We start from the raw sequence: 24,636 nt of genomic DNA, 5'->3' as shown, positions 1-24,636 counted from the left end.
GGCCGAGGAGAGTACTTGGGTTGTGGTGGTGAGCGAGAAATGATGAGGTGAGTCGAAATCAGGGCCTTCGAGAGCTGCGAGGAGTTTAAATCGAGGGGGATCTTGACTCGCTTATATAGAACCGGAATGGAAATGTAAACAAGTGAGAGAAGCAGTCAATCAATCAATCAATCAGCCCTGTCTGTCTGTCTGGTATCTTCCGCGCGAAGGGAGGCAAAGCAAAGCACATCCATCGATCACCTGCATCAATTCATCGAGATAAGAGTCGAGTCGAAAGTCGAGAATTCGACGATCGGGGCGGCTTTTACTTTTCAGCTGAAATTGGAGAGAGAGCTCGCCTGTGCTACTAAGTACGGAAGCTTTCTCAGTGGTTTAAAGGCTTTAAAGTGCTGCACCAGCAGGGGGTTTTTCAGCTCGCTAGGGTCGAGTCGAGGCGAGGCCAGATCTAGACCCAGATCCATCCATCCATCCGCGATTACCATTACATTACATTACATTACATTATCCGTAAGATGCGCGCGTCGCCATCACGATTGCTATACAACGTGACATGCATCCCGCCAGTACGGTTTGATGCATGCGTATATACGAACATACGAATGTATATCTGAATATACGAATTTATATCCATTTCGGAGGCGAGAATGGATATATGCACGCATGCATGCGTGAAAGGGGTGCTCACATGACATGATTGATGTATTACGGAGCTACGCAAAAAGTATACAAGAAAAACAAAAAAGAAAACAAAAAAGTATGCAAGGTAAAAAAAAGAAGAAGAAAAAACAAAACAAGAAAAAAAAGAAAAGAAAAAGAAAAAAAAGGAAAAAAAGAAAAAAAGAAGTAAAAAAAAAGGGAAAAAAAAAAGAAGAAACAAAAAGAAGAAGAAAAAAAAAGGAAAAAAAAGGGGGGGGGGGAAAGAGAGAGAGAGAGAGAGAAAAAAAAAAAAAAAAAAAAAAAAAAAAAAAAAAAATAAAAGGAATAAAAGGAATAAAAGGAATAAAAGGAAAAAGAGGAAAAAAAAAAAAACCAACCTCGCGTCAAGATCACAATCCCAATACCAATCCTATCGTCCAACAACAATTGACGCCCTACCCGTTCGTACCTCGTACCCGCACCAGCTGCAAAGAGTCGAGTCGTCCGCCCCCCTCCCCTCTCCCCCCTCCCCCCATCTCCCCAACAGTAACTGGATGTAGTAGCTGGACAAACAAAAATGCCTTGCTTCTGTATACAAATTCCCTGTCTTTCCATGACTCGTCACTCGAGTCCGTCCCTTCCCCCTCTCCCTTTGCAGGCCTGCTCCCTTCCCCCAACGAATGGCATAATGTACATATTCGTTCTCCGACTCCCGGGGGAAAAAACAAACATATCATCGAAATGTGAATCTTAAAGAAGAGAGGAGTAGTAGTAGGCCCGCTAATGAGACGTACGAAAGACAAAAATTCCTCCTATCCCTCCCTCCCATCACGAAGCCCCCCCCGCCCCCTCCTAATCAATAGCGCTGACGTTCTTCTCCACCCCGGCCAACCGCTGGTTCCGAACCGCCTTCTCCTGACTCTCCACGAATTTCATCCATCCCTCAGGGTCCTGCTCCTGCAACTGCCGCCTCAGCACAGACGCCTCGTTGTTCAGCTCCTCCAGCACGGCCTCGTCGCCTCGACTCAGGATGTGGTTCTTAATCTCCTCGCCGCCGAAGCCGTCCACCATCGCCCGTAGCCACTGCAGATGCCGAGGCTTTTCCTCTAGGTCCACCGTGCCGTGGTCCGGGTCTCCCGTCTCGGGCTTGAGGATTTCGCGGCGGAACTGTTGGCCGAAGCGATGCATGCGGCCTTCTTCCTGCGCAAGGGCGCGGTTCGCGAGCGAGACGTCCGAATTGTGTCGCGAGAGAACGGGTCGGATGGGGTGGTATTCGTCATCGGAAATCTGCGTGGTTTCTGGGAAGGAGGGGTCGCCGTCAGCAGTGTCGCCGCCGCTCGTAGGGGCCTCGATGCTCAGAGATGGACTTGATGGGTCCAATGCGGGGGAGAATGCAACTGTCGTCGAATCTTGTAGGCGGGTTTCGGGATATTCGTCTTCGAACCGTTTGATCATGCCGTCTAGGGTTTGGTCCAGAAACTGGAGACGCACTGGGGGACTGTTAGTTTGGTTAGGTGTGGGATATGAATGAGTTGGCTTACTGTAGTTGATACTATTGGCAGACCGCGACTCCTTGACAAGTGCAGGCTGTAACCTTGCTCTAATCTTACGAGCGCTTCCAAGAAGATTCTTGGACATGTCCTTGGCCTTTCCTGCTCCCACAGCTGTACTCGGCGCTACCGGACGGCTATCACCTTCCTTTGAATCGAACAGACTATCAGATGATGGTCGTCTCGATTCATTTCCTTTGTTCCGTAGGCAGATACCCAATGCCTTGACTACGCCGGTGCCACCAATAACATAATCATCATCAGGCGCTGGCTCGTCTTCGTCATGGTCATGCTCGCCTTCGATGTCACCTACGAGATGTACTAGGACGTCCGGCACAGAAACCTCCTTTTCGCCGCAATGAGGTTCTGTTATCGCCACGGCAGTCTCATCAATCTCAGCCACCGGCCCATGCTCCATATTCCACAAGCAGTAAGCAACAACTTGCTTGGCTAGGGCCTTGACGACCTCACACGACTCAGGGGATGGAACCTCAATATCGATACAGATGATTGTTTTCGAGACACGGACGGCGGCCATGAGGGAGGCGTATAGGGCGCACGCCTCTTCTTGGTTGGCTTCGCCCTTGGCACTGGCTAGAGCTGCCAGACCTGGGTTCTCCATAATGTTGACATGCGCTAGGTTCGGGCTCTCTGGTAGGATCTCTGCCAGCGCGATGGCTTGTTCAGAGGTCATGGATACATCGGCGAGGTGTATTCGCTTCAGTGATGGGATCCTGGGTAAGTATCTAAGACATGATCAGCATGTCGAAGAGACACAGAGGGGTTATTGGAATAGCCATGAAAGAATGGGCTGAGGACGGACAAGAGACTGTTGCATGAGAGACGTCACGTACCTTCGGAGAAGCGAAAGTGCAGTCGCCTCCGAATCAAATAACCCATGGTTCTGCGATAGATCAATGAACCGGAAATTCGTGAGCTTCGCCAATGCTGGGAACAAGCTCCAAAGCGAGTCCGGGGTAAGCCTGCAGTCCGCAAGACTCAACGCGTAAAGCTCGGATCCGGTCTCATGCTCGCCTAGCGCTGTTGCTATCACACCCAGCTGATCTTTCAGATCATTACCACCCAGATCTAAACCTTCACACTTGCCGTCTCGGATGAACCGAGCAACATGCTGCATCCCCTCGGAAGTGATGTTGTTCCCGGCGAGGCCGAGACGCCGCAGCCCAGACTTGATGGTCCCGTCGATGACAGTCCCCAGCTGTTCCGTGCTTATCCCGCATTCAGCCAAGTTCAGTAGCTCGAATTCTCGGCCAGCAAGGCGTTCGCCAATCGCCTTGCCAAGAAGGCAGGAAATATCAGGATTGGTGGCTACCGAGCTCGTCGTCCCTGTTGAGCTTGCAGTTCGATTAATATGGGAATTGACGCCATGCGCATGTACACTCGGCGTGCTGGGTGGCGAAACTTGCTTAGGGAAAGGGACCTTGGATAAGTCCATCGACTTCAACGTCCGACACATAGCGATAAAGGTCGATATGTACCTCCAGCCATCTCTACCAATCTTCGCATTGTTCTTAAACACGATTCTCTCCACGAATCCACCCTGAGGTACCTCACCCCATTTCCCCTTCTTATGCGCTCTTCTTTCCCAATCCGGACATTTTGCCGCTAAGAGACCAGCTAGGAGAACCCGGACACCCTCATCAGTCAGTCCGCAATTCTCCATGATCAGCTCTTTGACGGGAACAACGGCGAAGTAATCCCCAAGGGTGACAAGATCGGGAAGTTGGAGCCAGTATCCGGTGAGATCTAATTTGGCCACCACACCGGGTACCCCAGGTTGCCCGCCAGGATCCATCAACTGCTCCGTTATCCTCTTCAATATAGGCGTTTCCCTCAGTTGACAGCATCGTCGGTATATCCGTGCTGGGTCGGTCGTGGGCGAGGCCTGAGTCTTTGATTTTCCATTTCCTGTAGGGACTGCTCTCCCAGAGCTATCGCTAGGATTCCTAACCAGTTCGACCGGTACGGTCCCATTAGCCTCTGCCAATTTCCGTTTCCTCTCTTTCCTGGCTTTCCTCTCCTCCTCACTCCGTTTCTTCTTTTCCCTCTTCTTCGTGTTATCAGCCGCCGGAGCATCGTCCTTCACATTCGTAGTCGTAGTATCCAGCCCTGTACTCTCCGTAGGATGCACCTCTCCCGTTCCCTCCCCAGCAGGAGTCACAAACCCACAAGCTTCCTTATCACTCGTAACCTCCTCAGGATTCTTCAGCGCTTCGGCCTCCCCTTTCTCAACAACGCTCTTCTCTTCACCCTCCTCATCCTTCACACCTTCTTCCTCATCCAAGTACTTCGGTCCACTCGCAATCTCAACATCTACGCAGAAAGCTACCCTACGCAGTTTCGACTGATCCAGCTCCAAAATGTGGCATCTCTCCCGACTCTTATCCACGTTCAGAACCTTTCTCTCACAGATCCCGTTATTCAGTCCTTTGCTAGGTGTTTGTAATTGCCCCGCAGAGCTCGACAGTCGCCTCAGAGCGCTCTGCAGGAAATTCGGCCCTGTAGATTTCGGAGGCGCCGGCGTGTACGGTACATCGCCCGCAGGCTTCACAGCATGTGGCAGTACAGCATTTTTCGGGGACTGAGGACCTGTAGGTATCGTTGGCTCATCCTGGATATTCGGACTTGCCTGTGAGGACGGCGTAGAGGGAGAAGCATGTGGATGTAGGCTGACAGACGAGGAGAACTTGGACGAGATGCTGGAGAGCCAGGAGTTCCGCCGCGAGGGGGTCGAGGGGGACACGGATCTTGAGAGGATGCCGTTCAGCGTTGTTGCCTTGTCGCTCGAAGTGCTGCGAGCGTAGTTTGGTCTGGCTGGTATGGGCTTCGGGGCCGTCGGCTGGGAGTCTGCAGGATGGCCATGATGTACTGTTTTTGGCTTTTCGGAGGAAGAGGCGACGGCAGCGCGGGCATCTGGAGGAGTGGGATATGTTAGCTATCCTCGTTGCATTGGAGCCAGAGCCAGAGCCAGAAATGGCGTACATGCCTTTGGAGCTGCCTCCATGCTTGCTCATCCAGCTCACGTCGACGCCGTGAACACTCTCCATAGCTGCGATTGTGATCTGGCTGTTGTCCTGCTTTCCGTCCCCGAAATGATGGAAACCCGGGGGACCTGGCGTTTGTTTTCTTCGGGGCGACTCCGCTGGGAATAAGCAGCTCGCTGCGACTATCAATGCATACTTGACTGATGCTTCTTTGAATGCTGAACCTGCTCTTGGTGATGCCAATATTTTTGAGCCGCTGTAGACAGTCAGCACGGAAATTTGAGTGGCAGGTTGGCTCGAGTTCGGTGCGAGTTCAATCGTATTCGATGGAGGGAAAGGCCCGACCGAGCGTGATTTGAGGGGACAGGGCGACGGGGAGCTAGCCTGTTTGAGGACCGAAGGATGAGTGACGAAGGAAGTGTAAAAGATACGTCTACCGGTATAATATTATAGTTGTAGTATATAGTATATATTGAGAGAGACACTGTGGCAAGCAAAGGGTATAGAATATTTCACACATTTCATGTATTTCACAGAGTTACCTACCTATGTTACCTGACTGACATAACATCCAAAGCAAAGGCGAAAAGTACCTCCGTACTGACTTGACGTAGCAACCTTGTCTTTCTCCCCGCCTTGCCGATCAAAGTACCGATGGCGCGTGGGGTAAGCAGGTAAATGCCGTTCCTCGCCTCCCCCTCTCGGTAACGAAACCAAGCAAACGGGCCAAACAGCGGCAAGCTCCATCATGATTGACTGATTACATACGGAGAGATGGAGTATTGCGAAGGCCCGGAGAAAATCAGCCCACAAGTAACCAATTACAAGAGCAATAACAACAAAACAACCGCGACATATCCGCCTCCTCCGCGCTCGCTTATGATTCCGCCTATGACTTCTGACTTACCTAGATCTCCCGCGGCCCGGACGGTCACCAGAGCAGTCCTGAAACCTTCTCTTGCGCCATGTTTAGTGATTTGCGCAGTACCCTTTCAAATCTGCACATGGAAAATTGCTTGGTTGGTCACGATACGCGGAAAGCCTTGATTGATCGTTGCCGTTCACATCGTGGGTGGGGGTGGGGTGGGGGTCGAGGAAGTGCGCTATCGTGGCGAGGCTGGCTTAGAAAATATGTACAGGGAGACATTGAATCAAGTCAAGTTGATCTGCCGTTGGGCTGATGGTGAAGTACTTGATTCGGTTCTCTTCTTGGGTTTAGTAATCTCACGATTAGAGAGCAATGGTCACAATAGCAGGAAGAGATTATAAAGATCACTCGGGCGTAATTCATTGCATTTTCAGGTATTCTTTCCTGCCAGACTTCAACTCCGCATGGACACGCGCATGCTTGTAGGAGCTGATTCCGAAACGCGATAGCGAGGAGCCAGAGTAGCAGGTGAGAACCAGCGCGAGGCGAGCTTATTACTTGAGCTCGGCGATCTTGGCCTTGACTCTCTCGACCTTCTCCTCCTTGGAAAGCTTGCGCCCCTTGAACTTGAGACCCTCCTTCTTCCACTCCTCCTTGGTCTTCTTCTCGCCGGCAGCGTCAACCTTCTTGAAAGGGTCCGCGCGGATGGCCTTGTGAGCCTCCTGGTACAGCTCCTCCAATCCATCAGCCTCAATCTCGTCATCGATGTAGCCCTGGAATTGGGACTTGTAGCGCTCCTCATCGTCGTCGGCAAGGGTCTCCATGTACTCGGCAACGTGGCCACCGAGGATGTACTTGCGGAGAGTCTCAACGTCGAGCTCCTTGGTCTCCATGTCGTAACCAGGGAAGCGGTTCTCGGAGTGTGGGACGAGAATGCCTCCGTCAGAAGCACCCTTCATGGCACCGAACACGCGGGCACCGGTAGATGTGCGGGCAAGACCAACATCAAGGAAGGCCTTGAATGGACGGCGGGCGTCCTCGTCCTCTGCAGCCTCGGTGAGCTTGTACTCTCCATCAGCCTCCTCGACACCGGTGAAGTCCTCGTCCATGCCGAGCTTCTTGAGAACGCGGCGAGCGATCAGGAGACCAGTGCAGTATGCGGCAGCCCAGTTGGTGAGACCGTGCTCGATACCGTATGCGCGGAGCTCGTGGGAGTAGGCGGCGCAGAAGACCTTGTCCCCGGTGATCTCGGAGGTGACGATCTGCATGACGATGTCCCGGTTGGTGAAGCGGACGACGAGGCGGTACTTGGGCGCATTGTACTTGTTCTTGGCTTGAGTGATGAGGCGCTTCCGCGCATAGTAATCGGTCTTTCCGACGCGGCGGCGCTTGTACTTGGTCTGGTAGCGACTGCAGCAAGTTAGCAGATTGTTGAAAAGGTGAGGGCATTCGCAGAGCAGGAGTCAAGTCATACCTGTAGTACGCCGAGTTCTTCTGCAGCTTTGTGAAAGGCTGTAAAGATGGTAATTAGCCCATTATCCTGTCCTCGAATCCGCAGTTTGCATTTCAGATCAATATCCGAACATTCTGCAATGACTCTCGGTTTTCCTTTCGCATTTCTGCTACTCAAAAAAACTTGTTGCGCACGCTGTCCTTTGCAAAGCATGGTATGCATGATCAGCCATCCGGATCAGATCATCGGTGACTTACCATCTTGAGGGATTGGCCGCACTGCTGCTATGTTGTCGTGGTGTTGGAGGGAGATTGAAAGTCTCGCGGGTGGGAGGATTTGTAGAATTCGTTTGTGGGCTTTTCGCTTAGCGCCAAAAGTTCACGCCAGCCTCGGAAATTTTGGGGCAGAGAAGGGTCGTCGACGAGCATGGGTCACGGGTCTGTGCTTTCAAATACCATCAACTTTTTCCAATTAAATTGAGTTGGATCGAAGTCATCATATTGCAATGTATTTCTCCCTTTCATAGACAGAAAGCGACTTTTCATGCACATGCCAGCTTGTTGATTTTCATGCTCGATGTGTGGGACAGCACGTGACCATGTTGGCGGTCAAACATAGCAGTATTTTTTCATGATATGTAATTCTGCCGAAGTTCAAGAAGCCTCGGCTGGTAGCGACCGACCTCACCTATGACCCGACTTACAGCTGGGAGATCTATTCACCAACTCTCCCTCTCATATCCCCAATTGCCCATGTCTCAAGAAGACTACCCTACAGATTTTGTACTGGACAGTATAGAAGCAATCATGACAAAATCAAAGAAGCCAAAAGTCCTGTTAGTATATCTATCTACTGGTCCAATTTTCCCCACATCTCGATACACATGGCCTCGGCTGACGAATGCATATATATATATATATATATATAGACTCTTTGATATTGGGGGAGTTTGCGTAAGAAAAAATTTGCCTTGTCTTTCAGTAACGTACTCTTTGAATCTGGCACCTATTCGTTTAATTTAGTTTTGCTTTTTGTCTGGAATTATTCAATTGTATTCAAACTTCAAGTTGAGGTATTGCTGTCAAGGCTCCATTGCCCCTCCACTTCTCGCAATGTTTACATCTATTCCTCGTTTATTGGACTGAGAAGCCGATATCCAGTCACCTGCAGCTGTTGCGTCAAATCAAGTCTGTCTTTGACATTCAAGTCGAGACTTAGTTATTGGAGGCTTAAGTCTCGGGTTTCACTACTTTGAGTGTTCTCCTCCGTGTCTATTTGTCAGGACAGAAATACCTTGACTCAGTTAACGCATCGCCCGTTTCTTATGTAGGCGTGCTCTCTCTATATCTCTTATGTTGTGTTTCTGCTTTACAGCTGCTTATCTATATAATGCCAGTCCTTGATACTCACCTGCCGAAGCCAGAGACAGAACCTCTCCCCACTATGCTCTGTTCAGCCCTGTAGTCTACGCACTTCTTCTCACATACGTCTACTCCTCATTTACATACTATCACTCATCTCAAATACCCTTTCCTCTAACACCCACCCAGGTTCTCTCTCCTATGCAAGCAATTCTTGACTATGAGCTTTCCCACTCCATCCCCCCCGGCTGGATAAACACCAGCATCTCTGCCGCCTCGCCCCACGGGTACTGGCACCGCCTGGAGCGCGGCGAGCTCCCCCTCGACAACACCTTCTTCGAAGGTTTCAGCTCAGACCTACACAACCCTTCTGTCTGGTCCTCCTTCTATAAAAACAAGGCCCGGAAAGCAAACCCCAGTCTCACTGCAGAAGTCGTAAGCGCACCCCCTCATCGTCCGAATTGGGGTTGTGGAAGCCAGGATATTTAATGGCATGCAAATCCGCTGATACGTAACCTCTGACAGCCGCCTGTTCCCAAAGTCGACGCCTCATTTCTCTTCTGGGAAATGATGTCCCACAGTCGCGCCTTCGATCCCTGGATGGCCCCCGCCCTTCACACCCTTAAAAAGAACGCATCCGAAACCTATATTCTCGCCGCCCTCTCCAACACTGTAATATTTCCCCCGGGCCACCCCTATGCCAACCCGCCCCCAGAGAGCGACATCCGGGCCCTCTTCGACGTCTTCGTATCTAGTGCGCATGTCGGGTAAGTCCTATCGTCAAAACAGAAATCGCAAGCAGAAAATACCGGAAAGAAAGAGAGAGAGAGAAGGGTCTTCGTAACTTAGGACTCAAATCGAAAAAAAACACTGACGCGAAAAATGAACCAAATCACAGAATGAGAAAACCCGACCCGGCAATCTACGCCCATACGCTGCAGACCCTCAACGCGTGGGCCCGATCCAACGCCTCCACTGCCCGCGGCCAGGCCCTCAACCTCTCTTCCGGCATCATAGCCGAGGATGTCCTCTTCCTGGACGACATCGGCGAGAACCTCAAGGTGAGTAAAATGGAACCAAGCCAGGCAGGCAGGCAACACCCTCTGTGGATCCATCCCTCTTCTCCCTCTTTCGCTCCCTCTCTTGGCCATTCTATCCGAGAGCCACAATCCATACACAACAGAATGGAAAATTGAATGCAAACTCATATTCCACCGCGAATACATCTCGGAAAAATTATTACATATAACACAAACAAAGTCCAATGCTAACACTCTCACCTCCCGACAGGCAGCCCACGCCTTCGGCTTCCACACCATCAAGGTCCCCCTCGGGCGCGCCTACGAGGCCGTCGCCGAGCTGGAATCCATCACCGGAATGGAGCTAGCAGGGAGCCATCCCCGGATCCCGTTGATCACCCCTCACATGCTCCAATCTGATCAGAAGGCTGGGAATCGGAAGAAGGCGGCGGCGGCGGCGGCGAAGTTGTGATTATATTTGATTTGATTTATGTGCTTCTGATCTGATCGTTGGATTCTAGCTGGAATTTTGGAACATTTGGAATTGGAGATTGAGATTAAGATTGAGATTCGACGTGGAAGTGGAAGTGCAGGTGCGAAAACAAAGTTTGAAAATGGAGAGAGAGGGTGGAAATTAATAGATAGTACAAATACGAATACATGTAAGAAATCAAAATATCTTAAAACCAAGACTTAATCCAGGATCTGGATGATTACAATGGGGGGTCTCTCTCTCTCTCTCTCTCTCTCTCTCTCTCTCTCTCTCTCTTATAATACACATAGTATACACAAACAGCTCAATTCGAATCCGAAGCAAGGTCAGGATATGGAATTGATGCATTGAATATATAGAATTTCTAAGCTCATATCTCCAGACAAATCCAGTCCAGTCCAGTCCAATATACATCACTTGCTCACTTACTAGACCTCCCTCTAACTACCCAACTACCCAACTACCCCAGCCGTAAAAAAACCATACAATCCCAGAAAACAACACCATACCCCCCTACCCCCAAAAAGATCATCACAAATTTCAAAAGACACACCCACACCCACGATCCACTCACCCATCCATGACGATGGTATTATGTATTAAGTAGGTAAACGAGTACGTATCCGAAATCCCATCATCCCCATGCCATGCCATCATGCATAATCCAGTCAAGGTAGGTAGGTAGGTACCCAAGAAAACCTACCTGACCTTTACCTGATTTAGCGCACAGTAGGTAGTACAATAGACGTCTAAACCCATCATGATCAAAACCACCCAGATCCCCGAACCCCCCCAAGCCCCAAAGCCCAAAGACCAGAGCCCCAAAAACCTAACCCGCAAGAAAAAAAGAAAAGACCTCCCGCCCCCAATCCTTTCCCCCCTCCCATTCTTCTATCTTCAATACACAACCCTCACCCATCCGATCCAATCCGATCTCATGCCCTCATCTGACATCTCCCATCTCACTTCCCAGGACTCACCCCCGCGCCCGCTCCGCCCAAGATCAAACTCTCAAGTTCCCACGGACTCAACGTACTCCTCCTCCTGCTGGCGCGTCCCTTGCCCACATCCCGCGCCTTCCGCTTCCGAGTACTCCGGGCATCACTGAATTTCGCATTCGCATTTGCATTCGAATTCGCGTTTTCCGCTCCCTCTCCCTCTCCCTCTCCCTCTCCTTCCCTCTCCTCTCTTCTTCTTCTCCCCGTACCGTTCCCTGCCGCTCCACTCTCATCCAGCATAACATCCTGCTTGGGCGTCGGAGGAGGCGGCATAAGTCTCTTGTCCTCCTTCTCCCTACTACTGCTGTTTTCTCGAGAAGTGGAATGAGGCGGCACGCTCGCAACACCAGCACCAACACCGGCTCTCCCTGCCCTCGCAGCCTTGATCTTGGCCCTTACCCTCGCAGCGTCGGCTTCGCGCTCGCTAGCAGCCAGCTTGGCGGCGATACTCGCCATCGTCAGCGGGCTCTGCATGGGCTGCTGCTCGCGCGGTCTAGGGAGACGAGAGCTAGGCGGTATTTCCCCACTGCCTCCGAGGCCGTGTCGGAGTCGTGGTGTGGCTTGAGCGGACAGTTTGGGGGCTGGACGCGAGGACTTTGTTGGGGAGGCAGAGGCTGAGCGCGAGTTGGCCGGGGGGAGAGTGGGCGGCGGAAATGAAGTTTCAAGCAGGGAGATTTCATCTGGTGGTGTTGATAGATTGCTCGCGGTAGGATTAGGCGTGGTAGGACGGCGCGTATTCTGCTGTGGCGTTAACTTTACAGAGGTAGGCTTCTTGGGAGAAGCTAATTGCAGGAGGTCGTAGGTGTTTTCTTCGATGATTGTCGAGAATCCGTCATCTTCCTTCTCCGTTCTATACTGTGGTGGGCTTGGGGCCACAGCCCGGATATTGCCACTGGTTTCTCTCAGGGGTGATAACTGTGGTGCCGGTCCTGGAGATATTGAGGACACAGTATGAATCGTGTAGTTCGCTTCTTCGTCTCCCCCATCCAGCTGCTCATCCTCTTCAATCGGCTCGTCCTCAAAGAGACTCGACTCGGACACCTCGTCATCTTCGTCAAAGTCACATTCCTCGTGACCAGGAATCCCAGAATCATCCATAGCATCGATATCCGCCTGGGTATCACCCTCGCCATCCTCCTCCTCCATGACCATACTCAGCTGGAACCCCTGCTCATAGTCCTCATCCTTGACCTTCAGCGGACTAAGCATAAGCCCCATTTTGAGTTCCTCCAGATTGACAGTCTGCCCATTCCGCGCCATGCGTTGGCGCCAGCCCTCCATCATGGACACGGCATCTTTCCAGCGACTTTCCATTCTCTCCCAGCCCTGCCGCAAGCGAATGATCTCCTCCTCTCTGACCTCGACCTCCTCCAGCGGAACGAAGGATGGATTCGTCAGGAGCGTGCGGACGTGATCTAACACGCCCTCTGTCTCCTGCGCAAGATTATCATACCCGCTCTCCATCTGCACCACCATGCCACGACCCGCCTCCGCATCTCTCTCCCCAGAATACCCGCTCAGCGTCCTCAGAGTCTCAAGCGTCCTCCTCGCCAACGCAGCCAAGTTCTCGTTCTCCTCGCTCAGGCCCCTTGCGAGCTCAGTCAGGAACTCATTCGTCTCGCTCCTCAAATCGTACCCTTCCTCCCCAACACCCACACTTCCCATCCCTCCTTGGACGTCCCCTCCCACCCCCGCCACAACCGTGATTTCCCTACTCCCCACACCCTTTCCGCCCCCCCTTTGCCTCCCATCCCCAGCATGCTTCTTCAGCCCCTCGAGCGTGCGTTCTCGCTTCCGGACCTCAACTGCGCACTGCGACCGGGTTTGCTGGACCAGCACCTTCATCCGCGCCATCTCTTCCTTCAGCACGCGGTTCGCCTGTTCAGCTCCCTTAAGTTGCTGTCTCAACGCGCGCTCGGCACTCTCCGCAATACCCAGCTTCCGCTGCGCCTCGGCGTGCTTGGTCTGCAATCTTTCCATGTCGGTAGTGTGTCGCAGCGTGTCGGCGCGTAGGCTGCGTAGGGTCGAGGATAGGGTTTCGCGCTGGGTAGCATCGCGCTGTTGAAGTTTCTTCGCATCAGCATACTATACTATTCGCTCCCTCCTTCCTCCTCCTCCTTCTACCCTCGCCCTTACTTTGAGTGTACATACAACCTCAAAGCGCCCTCCCCCGCGAAAAGGAAAGCAAGCAGCAGGGAAAGGAGGGGAATCTCAGAGTGTGTGTGAGCATGCTTACATCCCGCCTCAAGATCAAATCGTTAACCACGCCCATCACCCTCCCCATCGTCGCCTCAGCACCGCCATCCCCCCTCTCCGGCCGTGCAAAGTCGATAGTTTGCCCATTGCGTAGCAGGCCGCGCGACAGCAGCTGGTTGTTGATGTACAGCGACGCGGTGCGCAGGTTGTCTAAGTCCATGTTGACCTCCTCAATCGTGAATGCTCAGAATCCGCGACGTTCAGTCGCAATTCCGCACGCTAGAGAAAATTTCGCGGGGAAGAGTTGAGGTATTTGCTGTCGAGGAGGATAGCTGTGTTTGCGTTCGAGGTCCGTCGTCTCGTCTCCGGTCGTGGCGCAAGGTCTTCTGCAGAATATCCCTTCCTTCGTGCTTCGTTCCGTTCATGCGTTCTTCAGTTCAACAAATACCCAATACCCAGATCCAAGATCCCAAATCCCATGCATAGGGCGACGTGTGTACGGTGGTTGATCCGGGGTTGATCCGGGGGCAGAGAAATTTCGTATCGTAGGTAAACCAACACGTCCAGGGAAGAGTGCAATGCGATGAAATGCGTTCAAATGTTGTAATGAAATGAAAAAAATATTGTGGATTGTGCTGGCTCCGTCGCTCCCAGCGTTCCCCGGTTGCCATGGCGATTAATGAGCAAGGGTACCTGGATAGATAGACTCCGTGGTACGTGGATAGATACACTCCGTATTTAGCGAGCGGAAATATACGGTCACGTGTGGCGCCCTTTCCAGCATTGAAGCGCTTGAGTGCCGAGGCGAAGATTTATATGGCTGTGCCCGTTACTCGGACGTGGAAAGTTGTTTGTTCATTCTCCTCCTTAGCCAGAAGATTGCCATGGGAGAAATCCTTCAATTCACTTGTCCGTGACTCCGTGTGGCTTCTCCCCTCACACAATGCTACCTACCTACCTGCGCATCTATTTACGCAACATCCAGATTCTTCTCTCCCAACCCCTTTCACCTCCCCCCTTTCGTTGCAATGCAACAGTTTATTATACATTCGTCAATCGCAGTCATTCACGCATTTTTCTGCCAGGCCCGCATTGCAAGCCGGTCAATGAATCAATCGTCTCTCCTCTATGCTTGTTTGTACGCTCCAACGCCCCCTAGAAAATACCAACCATGGAATCATCACCTCCCTCCCAGAATAGTGAAAGACACCCACCCCGCTTCTTCGTGCGACCCGGTCGAAGCAGAGGACTGCCACAGCCGCCACATAAATGAAATAGTAAGGGAAAGGGTATGGCGAGCTGAACATGCACGCTTGCTCAAGCATCTATATGATCCCGTCGAATGCCTACTTTGTGTACCAGAGCAAGCTCGTAGCGCCATCCCTCATCGTTTACCCATCGCAATGGAAGCCCCGACGGATGCCATTCCAGCCACATGGTCGATCCTCCCGCTCGTGCTTCTCGTTACCCGGGGTAAGCCACTGTTGCCAGTGGTCAAGACGACCCCTGTGCTTGTACGTTTGCTTCCGGCTGTAGCTAGTCCGCTGGCGGTCGATTGTCGGCGTGCGGTTGCGGTGGATTTGGTGGGGCTAGAGCCGGAGGGCTCGCGCGGTCTAACTGCGGTGCCATTCTTGAAGCTCGTTGCTGGTGGTTCGGGAAGAGGACGGTTGCTGCCAGATGACGCGGGCACTATGGCGCTGCTTCGTTTGATAGGGGATTCATTTCGCCCAGCCATGCGGGGGAGTGGAGCGGCCGATTTTTGACCTGAAAGAAATTCATGTCGGATGGCTTCTTCGGGTTTCATACGGGTGTCGGGATCCCAGCGAAGGCAACGAGTGAGGAAGTCGAGGAATACCTCGTCGTTGCACTTGAGGACTTGTTCCAACGACTTTGAAGACGGTCTGCGTCTACGTCCCTTGGAGGAGACTGTAAGACGCGGCTTGCCCATCGAGTCGAAGAAAAGCTTCTTCCGGGTACTCTTGTCGACAAGGTGCTTCCCTGGAGGGCCGAAGACTTCCATGATGCAGGCCAACTGCTCCTGTTCGTTTTCACCAGGAAATATGGGAACACCAGTGAACAACTCGGCCAAAATGCAACCTAAACTCCACATATCAATGGGCATCCCATAGGTCATGCCAAGAATGACTTCCGGGGATCTGTAGAAACGTGATTGGATGTATGTGTACACTTTTTCGTTTTCGAAGCAACTGGATCCAAAATCGATGACCTTAATCTCAGAGTGCAGCGGATGCGTAAGAAGAATGTTTTCTGGCTTCAAGTCACAATGGATAACCTTGTGCTGCTTGAGCAACACCAGACTGGTCAGCATCTGCTTCGTGAAACGTCGCACGAGCTTAAGACTGAAGCCTTTGAAACTGTTCGCCTTGATGAACTCGTAGAGATTCATGTCAAGGAGCTCGGTAGAGATGCAAAGATGGCCGCGGAAGTAGAAGCTCTGGGTGAAGCTGACCATGCTATGCCGGTTCTTGGGGTCCTGTGAACTGTTAGCTATGCTCTGGCGTGTGAGAGCTAGGCTCGCTTACCCATTCGCGCAGCTTTTGCAAGATGTTGACTTCGACTAAAGCTTGCTGATGGAACCTCTTCTTGTTGCGAATGATCTTTACGGCTACCAGTCCTCCCAGCTTGTGGTCAACGCACCGAACAACTTGACCAAAACTCCCCTTCCCCAGAACATCAACAATCTCATATCTATATGAAAGGTGATCACCGGTGACGATATTGTAGTCTCCTCTCTCGTCATCGTACCCAAAGTTGGCACTATCAGCTCCGAGCTCCCCAACATGCTTCGCAGCTGTTGGTGTTCCGGTAAAGTAGATATCCTTGTAGTCGATTATTTCACCGCGCTCGAAGATATTGAGGTCGCACCTTTGCAAAGCTTGTTGAGGCGAGACACCATCCTGCGGGTTGGCGCGTTGATACAAAGCATCAAGGATTGCCGCAGCATGTTCGGTGTCCTTGCGCCTCAGACCGAGCTTTTTGACCTCGGCCTCGGCAGTCAAGTCATCTTTATCAAGATCCATTGTCCAGCGGTCTGCAATTTTCGTAGTGCTAGTGGTACTGCTTGAATTCTTGGAGCTCAACATCTTGTGCATAGTAGAAGTCGAACGGGCTGAAGAAAGCTGTCTATCCGCTGGAGGGGTTGGCTTTTCTTTCTGGGGGTTTCCGTTGAGACCCCATGAGTCGCTTCTGGTTCTATCATGGCCACCAAACACAGTCATGCTTGAAATGGAGCTCTTGCGCCGTTTCGAGTCCAGGTAGGTTGTTGACTTGACAGAGGGACTCGGGCTGGGGACGTTTGCATTGTTTAGAGAATTGACAGTGGCGGAAGCAGGGAGACGAGGTGGCGGCATATCGTGTCTGGGTGGCTGTGGAGGGTATTCCGAGCATCTTTCATTAGCTGCATGGGACGTACCGATATTATTTTTTGATGTGGTCCTCTTCCAACCCAGGCTAAGCTTCCGGCGTAGAGATGTACCTGAAGATGGAGTGCTAATGTCTTCAGGGCTGGAAATGCGCGTTGGAGTCTCAGTCTTGATTGGTTTGAGTAATTTCTGAGCACGAGGTCCGGTCAATCTTGCTGGCCGTGAGGGTTCAGAGGCGACTGTTTCTTGCGTTGAAAGATCGCCACTGGTCTTTGATCTTGGCATGAAGGAATGCTCTTCACTGTTCTTTGGTAGAGAGGATGAGATGAACGGCGACACGGTTTGCCTTTTTTGTCGGCTATTCATGGGGATAGGCTTGGAAGATTCAGAGCTGCTCGCACCGTGTTGAGACGAGGATTCCGATCGCAGGAAGTGAATAGAGCTGCTGCTTCTCATATGTGCTAGATGATTTTCAGCCTTCGATTCGTTACGTTTCCGCGAGAAGAACGAGGCCTTCGACGCAGTCATGGGACTACTAGGAGTTTTGGCATTGCTCCGGCGTGGTGGCGGCGTTGTTTGTCCATCAGAGTGTACGGGATCTTTTTCTAATGCCGCAATCTTCGCAGCCGTGGGAGTACTCAAAGGTAGTAGATTCAAAGGCGGCAATCGGAGAGGCTGCAAATTCTTCTTAACGGGTGCGGCGATCTGCTGATCGTCTGGAGTTGAAGTAGGGCCATGATGGCGATTTCTTGGCTCTCGATCGTTCTTTGGTGGATCTCGAATATGCCCTTTCCCAGATTGACTGTTTGTCAACGTACTATTGATACTGTTCGCATCCAATGGCATGCTTGACATCGGCTTAACGAAGAATGGCGGCTCCACGGGCGAATCCTTTGGCGACTCGTACGCCTTTGGGATAGCTGGGACAGGTGGTACCTCCTCCTCCTCATGGTTCCCAGCTGAGCTATGAGTATTTCTTGGCTTTGGCGTGGGTAATCTAGAAGACGAAGCAGGAAGCGACATTCGAGGTTGTAGCGATCCCGTCGAAGTACGACAAGTTCCATTGTGGCTCTGATTCGAAGCATTTGATAGACCAGAACTGTAAGACTTGCGATTAAGATCTGGAGTAGTCCTTGAGGACGAAGGTGTCGACACTTTTCTCGGTAACATGGAGGGTGATCTCGAAGAAGTTCGTATAGTTGAAGTTTCGGGCTGAGGAGTAGGTGGTGTGTTTGGCATTGGCGGGGGGCCTTGTAAAACAGATAATCGCCTTGCTCTCCGAGCGTCCGTAGGGCTGACAGTTCGAGCTCCCAGGCCTGTAGCGTGGGAGGAAGAGGTGGGCATACCGGGAATAACTGACATTCTCTTCGCTGTCGAGGAGGGAGTTGTGGTGACTCTTCCATTGGGACGTCCTGGGGATCTCCCAGCGTAGGAGGATGATCTCATGTGGTCCGGAGTCACCCTCTTTGCCGCCCACTGTGTCTGAGTTTGCCTTGAAGGCGGCTGGAGGGATTTCGTCTTTGCAGCCCTCGACGCCGTCAGTCCCCGAGCCCCATCCGTGTATGTCGGCGCACCTCCGATATGTACCCGCGTAGAAGCCCCTGCAGCTTCCGATTGTCCTTGTGAAGATACGCTCAAAGCCAGACTTGGTCGCCTCCTCTGTGTTGCACGCGTATGATCCGATTCTACCACTCCTGGTCCTATCGATTTTCGGGGGGCTTTGGCCGCGTTCAACGTAGCACTCCCAGATATGGGAGGATATTGGCTTTGCCGTCGGTTCCTGGTGAAGAGAGGGGCGCTTGGGGGATCCATAGATCCTGGTACTGCGGACGCGGTTGAGGTCGAGGAAGCGCTACTTTGCCGCGTAGATGTGCTCTGCCGCCTCACTATTGATCCTGTCCTTGCTGGTCTTGGTCCAGATACTGGCCCACGGGTTGTGCCATTGCTCCGCACTTCTGGGGTCGATGTGCTGGTATTCATCTTTTCGGTTGGGCGCTTTGCTCCTACTACGCTGCTCCCTATTTCACTAAGTCTTTCAAAGTCGAACTCATTTGACGAGGAAGTTATGCTTGAGTGGAGGTCATCAAAGCTGGGGGAGGGTAGGAATTCGTATGAACCACCCAGATTTTCGTCCGCGTGTCCGCCAAAAGAAATGCGTGACAGGTTGTTGCGCGAGGAGGATTTCAGGGTCGGCTCTCGCACCGCCTTCAGATCGTAGTTCTCCTGCCTGTCCCCAGATCAGTCAGTAAGGCTGGTCGATAGAATCAGCAGATAGGAATTAGCCTACGCCTTGAATGGTCTATAGTCTGGCCTTGGACCTGAGGGCGGTTTCTTATCTCGCAGCATTGGAAGTTCCTGGCTGGTCGCACGGCTGGAGAGCGCGAGGGAGAGGAATAAGGAGAGAGCGATGTCGGGGTCGAAGTCGCAGGTCGGGGTCGAAGTCGCAGGAGAGAATAAACAAGGAGAAGACGACAAGCTGGATCGTGCTCAATTCAGGCTCTCCCGTTCGTGTGCTTGTAGTGAGTGAAGCTCAGTCCGTCCAAGGGCCGAGGCGGTGGCGGGGCTATCTCATTTCCAAAATAATCGGTCGGAAAAGGTGCGCAGGTTCTCTTCCAGTGGAATCGATCAAGGCCAGACAGGATAGAAGAAAGCCCGGGTATGCTGGCGAACCTGGTCTGGTCTGGTTTGCACTGTGCTGAGGTCAGGACGGGGAGGTGTGATGTCGGTCAAAGCAGTTGCGGCGTTGCTCAGGCAAGCATCGGAGATAAAACTCAAAGAAAGTACATGTCAAGGTCAATGTCAATATAAATATAAGTACGAACTTACCAGCGCAGCCAACCAGACTCTCCTTGGGTATGGGGTGAATTTAATGTGATACGAATGGGGAATGGAATGCGATGCGATTAACAAGGAGGATAGGATTGGAAAGGTAGGTAGGTAGTGGCTGTAAGGTGGAATATCCGTTCCTGCAGTCGGCCATCCAAACTAAACACTGCGACAGGCAGGGGTCGCAAGTGAGTAAGATAGAGAATACAATAAGTAGCTAATATAATGAGAAATTATCATATAATAAAATCAGTATGAGCTACAGGTTGTAAATGAAGTAAACAAGGGTCCCAGGACTACCATCACCTCCTCCGTACATTGAAATCACATTTCTCTTGTTCTCTTGGATAATAGACCACAGTAGATCCATCCATTGTATATGCACGGAGTACACATACATATAGATAAGTAGGTTGCTACGCCGCCTGCTCGTCCCTCCCTGCCCCGAGTCCCGTAAGTGGTATGTATATAAAGAAGCCCATCCATCCTCTCCCCCTTTCTGTAGACGAGGTCAGAACGCAGTGACCCCTGGTACCCGCAGCTCCAACGACCTAGATCTGTGGGGGAAGAGAAGCGAATCCGGAAACCCTCGCATCCAAATGATATCAAATGCAACAAGAAAACCGCCAACCGTGCGTTGTGTCGTGGGAGATGAACAAGTAAACACACAAAACCGCGTTCATGGGCACAGACACTACGAAGACGGTGACTTCGGCAATACCCCGGCTTCATAGAAGCCGAGGTGGTGGGCTTCAGCCTCATTCCCATCCATCATACCGGTATGCATTTGCATCCATTCCTGTCCTATTACCTACGTCCGTACATCCACGACACGACTACGGTAAGTATTCATCTACATTTATGCTTTACTTCTACGCAGTCCCAAGAAGCTTTTGCAAACCTCCCAACTGCAACCAGCCAGGAGAATGATGCAGTGAATATTTACATACATCCTCTCTATTGCTTGCACTATACAACTCTGCAGACAACGCCTCTCGATATCAACTGCCTGGTATCACTTCGGTTCAATCAGCGGGGGCGAGAATCCCCAGGACAGACGCCGTACGAGACATATTCGAAGATCTGGCACTGCTGTGCTCAAGCCAGGCAGGCGCCTTGATCAGCGTTCAAGCTCTATTGCCCCTCCTGTCCTCGAAACAGTCTGCGAAGTATCCAAAACCATGGACGAATTCACACACGATGCTTTCGCCAACAGAGATAGTCCCATTCCGGTCATAAGATTTGATGCACTGAATGATTTGTCCGAGGAGGTCGATGATAGGACCGACGACGTGGAAAGCAAGAGGGATCAAATCCACAGACATGGGAAGGATGTGAAGGAGAATATGAAGAAGGTCCAGCAGAAAACATCCGAGAAAGGATCAAGTATGCAGGACCGGCTGCTTGAGAAGTACACTTCAGAATTTCCCATTACATTTGCCAAGGCTAACGTACTGTCAGACTACTCCAGCAAGTAATCCCATCCGAGGACCTCTCTTCTTCCCGCGCCGAAGCCTCCTCTACCCAAGGCTTCTCGACCAGACCGTCATTCTCCCTCCCTGCAATGTCTGCAAACTTCCGTCGCTTCAATGCCCGCATCGGAGTGGTATTTGTCTTTCAAGCGAAAGTTATTCGCCTGCTATCCTGGAACACACCTACCCATACCCTTTCCTTCCTAGCGATCTACACCTTCATATGTCTAGACCCCTACCTCCTCACTGTCCTCCCCTTCGCTGTGATCCTCCTTGCCCTCCTCATCCCTGCCTTCATCGCCCGTCATCCTGCACCACCACCTGCCATAACCACCTCGTCGCACACCGCATCTTTCGGTTACAGCGCTTCCGGGCCTCCTCTCGCCCCGGCACCGACCGTGAAGCCAGTAAAAGAGCTTTCCAAAGACTTCTTTCGCAACATGCGCGACCTCCAAAATAGTATGGAAGACTTCTCTCGCGCCCACGACAAACTCATCGCAATCCTTACACCACCCACAAACTTCTCCAACGAGCCCCTCTCCTCGACACTCTTCCTCTTCGCCTTCTTCGTAGCACTAACCCTCTTCATCGCCTCCCACCTCCTTCCCTGGCGCTTCCTTTTCCTAGCCATAGGTTGGACAGTCACCTGCTCCGGCCACCCCACCATCCAGCGCCAGCTCGTCACAACGCACAAACAGCACGTGGCACCGCGTGAAAAAGAAGCAAAGTCTTACCTCGAATCTTGGATCGCCCGAGACATAATCCTCGACTCCGCGCCTGAGACGCGCGAAGTCGAGATTTTCGAGCTCCAACGACTATCCTCAGCTGGCGAATGGGAAAACTGGCTTTTCAGCTCGTCGCCCTACGACCCGCTTAGCGAAACTCGGCTAAGCTCTGACCGCCCCAAAGGCACGCGATTCTTTGAGGATGTGCAGCCGCCGCCAGGATGGGAGTGGAGCGAGAAAAAGTGGGCGCTGGATTTGTGGTCCAGAGAGTGGGTAGAGGAGCGCATTATCACCGGCGTGGAGGTGGAGACGGAGGGGGAGAGGTGGGTGTACGATATCCGGTACGAGTATGAGAAGTCCGCTGCGTTTGGGGAGGAGGGCTGTGGGTTGGGGACGCCGGTGAATTTGAGTGGCAATGGGAAGAAGAAAGCGTTGCCTAGTTGGGAGGAGGGGAGTGATGCTGAGGGCAAGAGAAGAGGGCGGAGAGGTGAGTGGAGGCGACGGAGATGGGTGAGGATGGTAAAGAGGAGGTGGCAGCCTCGGAGGCCTGTTTCTGAAGGGGGTTGATGCGTGTTATTATCATGGCCTGGAACTAGGATGAGAGTAGCTTGCCATTGCGGCTGGGATGGGATCGAATGAACAAATAAACTCCCAGTTCGTTTGCAGAAGCGCTATCGTGGGATTTGACGTCGCAACATTTGGGGCATGTGGACCCCGAACTTGTCTTCTTCTTCATCTTCATCTTAATCATCCGACATTTACGCATGTTATGATACATAGTCTACCTTGTATATACATATCCTAACAGGTCTAGCTGGACCGAATTGGCCCAGTTCGCCTGATGGCACGGGACTTGGTGAATGAGGCGCGCTAGGTGCATGGACTACTACGTATTCTGGGGTATACCCCCAACTTCTTGTCAGTTGCAACAATCCATCTCTCTCCGGATCCCAATCCCAATCTCACAGTCAGAACTATCAACTGGCGGCCAACGCAGGGAAGCTCCTTGCACCTCTTGATTCAGATCAAAACACGCTTCCAAAATTCATTAACACCAGATCCATTCCCCTCTGAAAGGTGAACTCAGCTACGGAAATACAACCCCCCAATCGCACCCACCAACACGAGATCAACCTTTACGAGGGAACCAAAACACGAATCTGAAACCTCAGTGACCATCCTGATACACCAGCTTGGGGATCGGATGCCTGAGGATCTAGCCAAACCTTGTGAGTTGGAATCGCTCAAAGTTAATATCCTGGCTGGCCCTATTTTTAATTCATTCGCCGCCAGTGGGTGGAGGGATTAGTTTAGGATGGGGCAGTAGATCGGAGAGTGGTGTACAGCGGTATTTATTTAGGCGCACGGTTTGGATGCGTTTATTTATAGCCAACTTATCTCCATTTTTTTCAAGAGTTGTGACGTATTTCAAAAGGACACCAGATGTCTGGGTATATATTCTGCCCGATCAGTCTAAGCGAATTTTTTTATTGGCAAGTGCAGAAATTCAAGTAATGCACGACCAGTATTTACGGGAGCAGCGAGGACGTCTTAGGACTTGAGGAGTTTGTCAATTCACTCATGACGGGGAGGACGATATTACATTTTAAATTATTTATTGCTCTTGATCTAAGATTCTGAGCGCCTGTGACATGCTAGAACAAGCCTGTTCGGGGTATGCGCGAGCGTCAACAGAACTTGCTCGAGTTGTTTAAGGAATATCAACCATCAACTCAGCAAGTTCTAAGTGTGAACTGCTTAAGGCAGTGATGAACGTTCTCTACAAAGTAATTCATCTAAATTTTGAGTGCGTTAATAAAGACAACTCTAGTGCATTGGGAAAGTTATAGGTATATCGAAATTTTAGGCGAAAGATATTTCGAAAAGTTGAGTTGGTTTTTAGTCTTGTCATCTCTTTCGTATCTGATGCTGTTATTCTTTTTGCTTTGCTTTTCACTTCTCACATCTCTGTTCTTGTTCATGTATTTGTGGCATCTGTCTTAAACTCATGCGGAAGATTTCTTGGTAGGGTATTCTTGGAACACCTATGTTTATAGGTCCATATCATAGATATTCAACGCTCAGATGGATGTTCCTACTTCTTCTCAGGCTCCCATGTGAATTGAGGTACTGTGTCTGCCTTTTCTCCCCATGATTGTATCCATCTGGGGTTATATATACACCCCTCTCCCTTTCCCGAGAATTCAACACTAAGAATTTGAGTCAGACTTCCTTCCGCCTGATGATTGATTGGAGTTCGAATTCCGCAATTGGGACTTGTCACGTGGAGATGTGAGTCTTCTATATAAGAGCAAGAATGCAGCTTTGTCTATATCTTTTGTGATTTTTCTCTACATCCAATGCCATTTCGTGCGTGCAGCGTAGTAAGATGGCGTGAGACGGACTGGCTCCGCCATGCCCAATGAGAAAAACCAGGGGGAGACATCCATTCAGCGATGGAAATTGCGAACCTACTAATCTCATCTGGAACAAGAAGATTAGATAAAGCAATAGAATAGATTCCTCTCACTTTCAATTTTCTTCTTTTCCTATCCATTCCTTTCTTTTACTCGTCTCGTTCTCATTTACAAAAATGCTGTCGTCGCCCAAATTATTTTCGAAGTCAATTAGGGGTTAGAAAGCTTGTAAAA

At 51.3% G+C, this 24,636-nt stretch overlaps 7 protein-coding genes across 8 annotated transcripts; 2 read left to right on the top strand and 5 right to left on the bottom strand.

Moving 5' to 3' along the window:
• Nucleotides 1-1,488: 1,488 nt before the first annotated feature.
• On the bottom strand, nucleotides 1,489-5,254 carry L3040_000528 (uncharacterized protein; the record flags this gene model as incomplete). 2 transcript variants are annotated; one of them, XM_066155198.1, is made up of 4 exons in its annotated part: nucleotides 1,489-2,126; nucleotides 2,178-2,932; nucleotides 3,041-5,120; nucleotides 5,194-5,254. In XM_066155198.1, the coding sequence occupies 4 exons, from the start codon at nucleotides 5,252-5,254 to the stop codon at nucleotides 1,489-1,491; spliced, it is 3,534 nt and encodes a 1,177-aa protein (XP_066013242.1). The 2 variants fall into 2 exon arrangements, with proteins under 2 accessions (XP_066013242.1, XP_066013243.1); XM_066155199.1 differs by having other exon boundaries at nucleotides 5,190-5,211.
• Nucleotides 5,255-6,613: 1,359 nt separating this feature from the next.
• Nucleotides 6,614-7,772, bottom strand: L3040_000527 (uncharacterized protein; the record flags this gene model as incomplete). Its single annotated transcript, XM_066155197.1, has 3 exons — nucleotides 6,614-7,469; nucleotides 7,534-7,571; nucleotides 7,770-7,772. 3 exons carry the CDS (start codon nucleotides 7,770-7,772, stop codon nucleotides 6,614-6,616), a joined length of 897 nt encoding a protein of 298 aa, XP_066013241.1.
• Nucleotides 7,773-8,264: 492 nt separating this feature from the next.
• L3040_000526 (uncharacterized protein) lies at nucleotides 8,265-10,364 on the top strand (the record flags this gene model as incomplete). The annotated part of the gene is made up of 6 exons (XM_066155196.1): nucleotides 8,265-8,347; nucleotides 8,441-8,465; nucleotides 9,063-9,308; nucleotides 9,399-9,640; nucleotides 9,772-9,934; nucleotides 10,164-10,364. The coding sequence occupies 6 exons, from the start codon at nucleotides 8,265-8,267 to the stop codon at nucleotides 10,362-10,364; spliced, it is 960 nt and encodes a 319-aa protein (XP_066013240.1).
• Nucleotides 10,365-11,396: 1,032 nt separating this feature from the next.
• L3040_000525 (uncharacterized protein) lies at nucleotides 11,397-13,799 on the bottom strand (the record flags this gene model as incomplete). Its single annotated transcript, XM_066155195.1, has 3 exons — nucleotides 11,397-11,467; nucleotides 11,593-13,441; nucleotides 13,620-13,799. 3 exons carry the CDS (start codon nucleotides 13,797-13,799, stop codon nucleotides 11,397-11,399), a joined length of 2,100 nt encoding a protein of 699 aa, XP_066013239.1.
• A 1,164-nt stretch (nucleotides 13,800-14,963) lies between these two features.
• L3040_000524 (uncharacterized protein) lies at nucleotides 14,964-17,985 on the bottom strand (the record flags this gene model as incomplete). The annotated part of the gene is made up of 2 exons (XM_007290019.2): nucleotides 14,964-16,073; nucleotides 16,123-17,985. The coding sequence occupies 2 exons, from the start codon at nucleotides 17,983-17,985 to the stop codon at nucleotides 14,964-14,966; spliced, it is 2,973 nt and encodes a 990-aa protein (XP_007290081.2).
• A 91-nt stretch (nucleotides 17,986-18,076) lies between these two features.
• On the bottom strand, nucleotides 18,077-19,308 carry L3040_000523 (uncharacterized protein; the record flags this gene model as incomplete). The annotated part of the gene is made up of 3 exons (XM_066155194.1): nucleotides 18,077-18,742; nucleotides 18,850-19,189; nucleotides 19,250-19,308. The coding sequence occupies 3 exons, from the start codon at nucleotides 19,306-19,308 to the stop codon at nucleotides 18,077-18,079; spliced, it is 1,065 nt and encodes a 354-aa protein (XP_066013238.1).
• Nucleotides 19,309-20,969: 1,661 nt separating this feature from the next.
• Nucleotides 20,970-22,552, top strand: L3040_000522 (uncharacterized protein; the record flags this gene model as incomplete). Its single annotated transcript, XM_007290020.2, has 2 exons — nucleotides 20,970-21,199; nucleotides 21,250-22,552. 2 exons carry the CDS (start codon nucleotides 20,970-20,972, stop codon nucleotides 22,550-22,552), a joined length of 1,533 nt encoding a protein of 510 aa, XP_007290082.2.
• Between the last annotated feature and the right edge of the window lie 2,084 nt (nucleotides 22,553-24,636).

The sequence above is a fragment of the Drepanopeziza brunnea genome (assembly GCF_022702325.1).
Source record: "Drepanopeziza brunnea f. sp. 'multigermtubi' strain 214-2 chromosome Unknown ctg1, whole genome shotgun sequence".
Taxonomy (NCBI): Eukaryota; Fungi; Ascomycota; class Leotiomycetes; order Helotiales; family Drepanopezizaceae; genus Drepanopeziza; species Drepanopeziza brunnea.
This window is presented reverse-complemented; position numbering and strand designations above follow the sequence as displayed.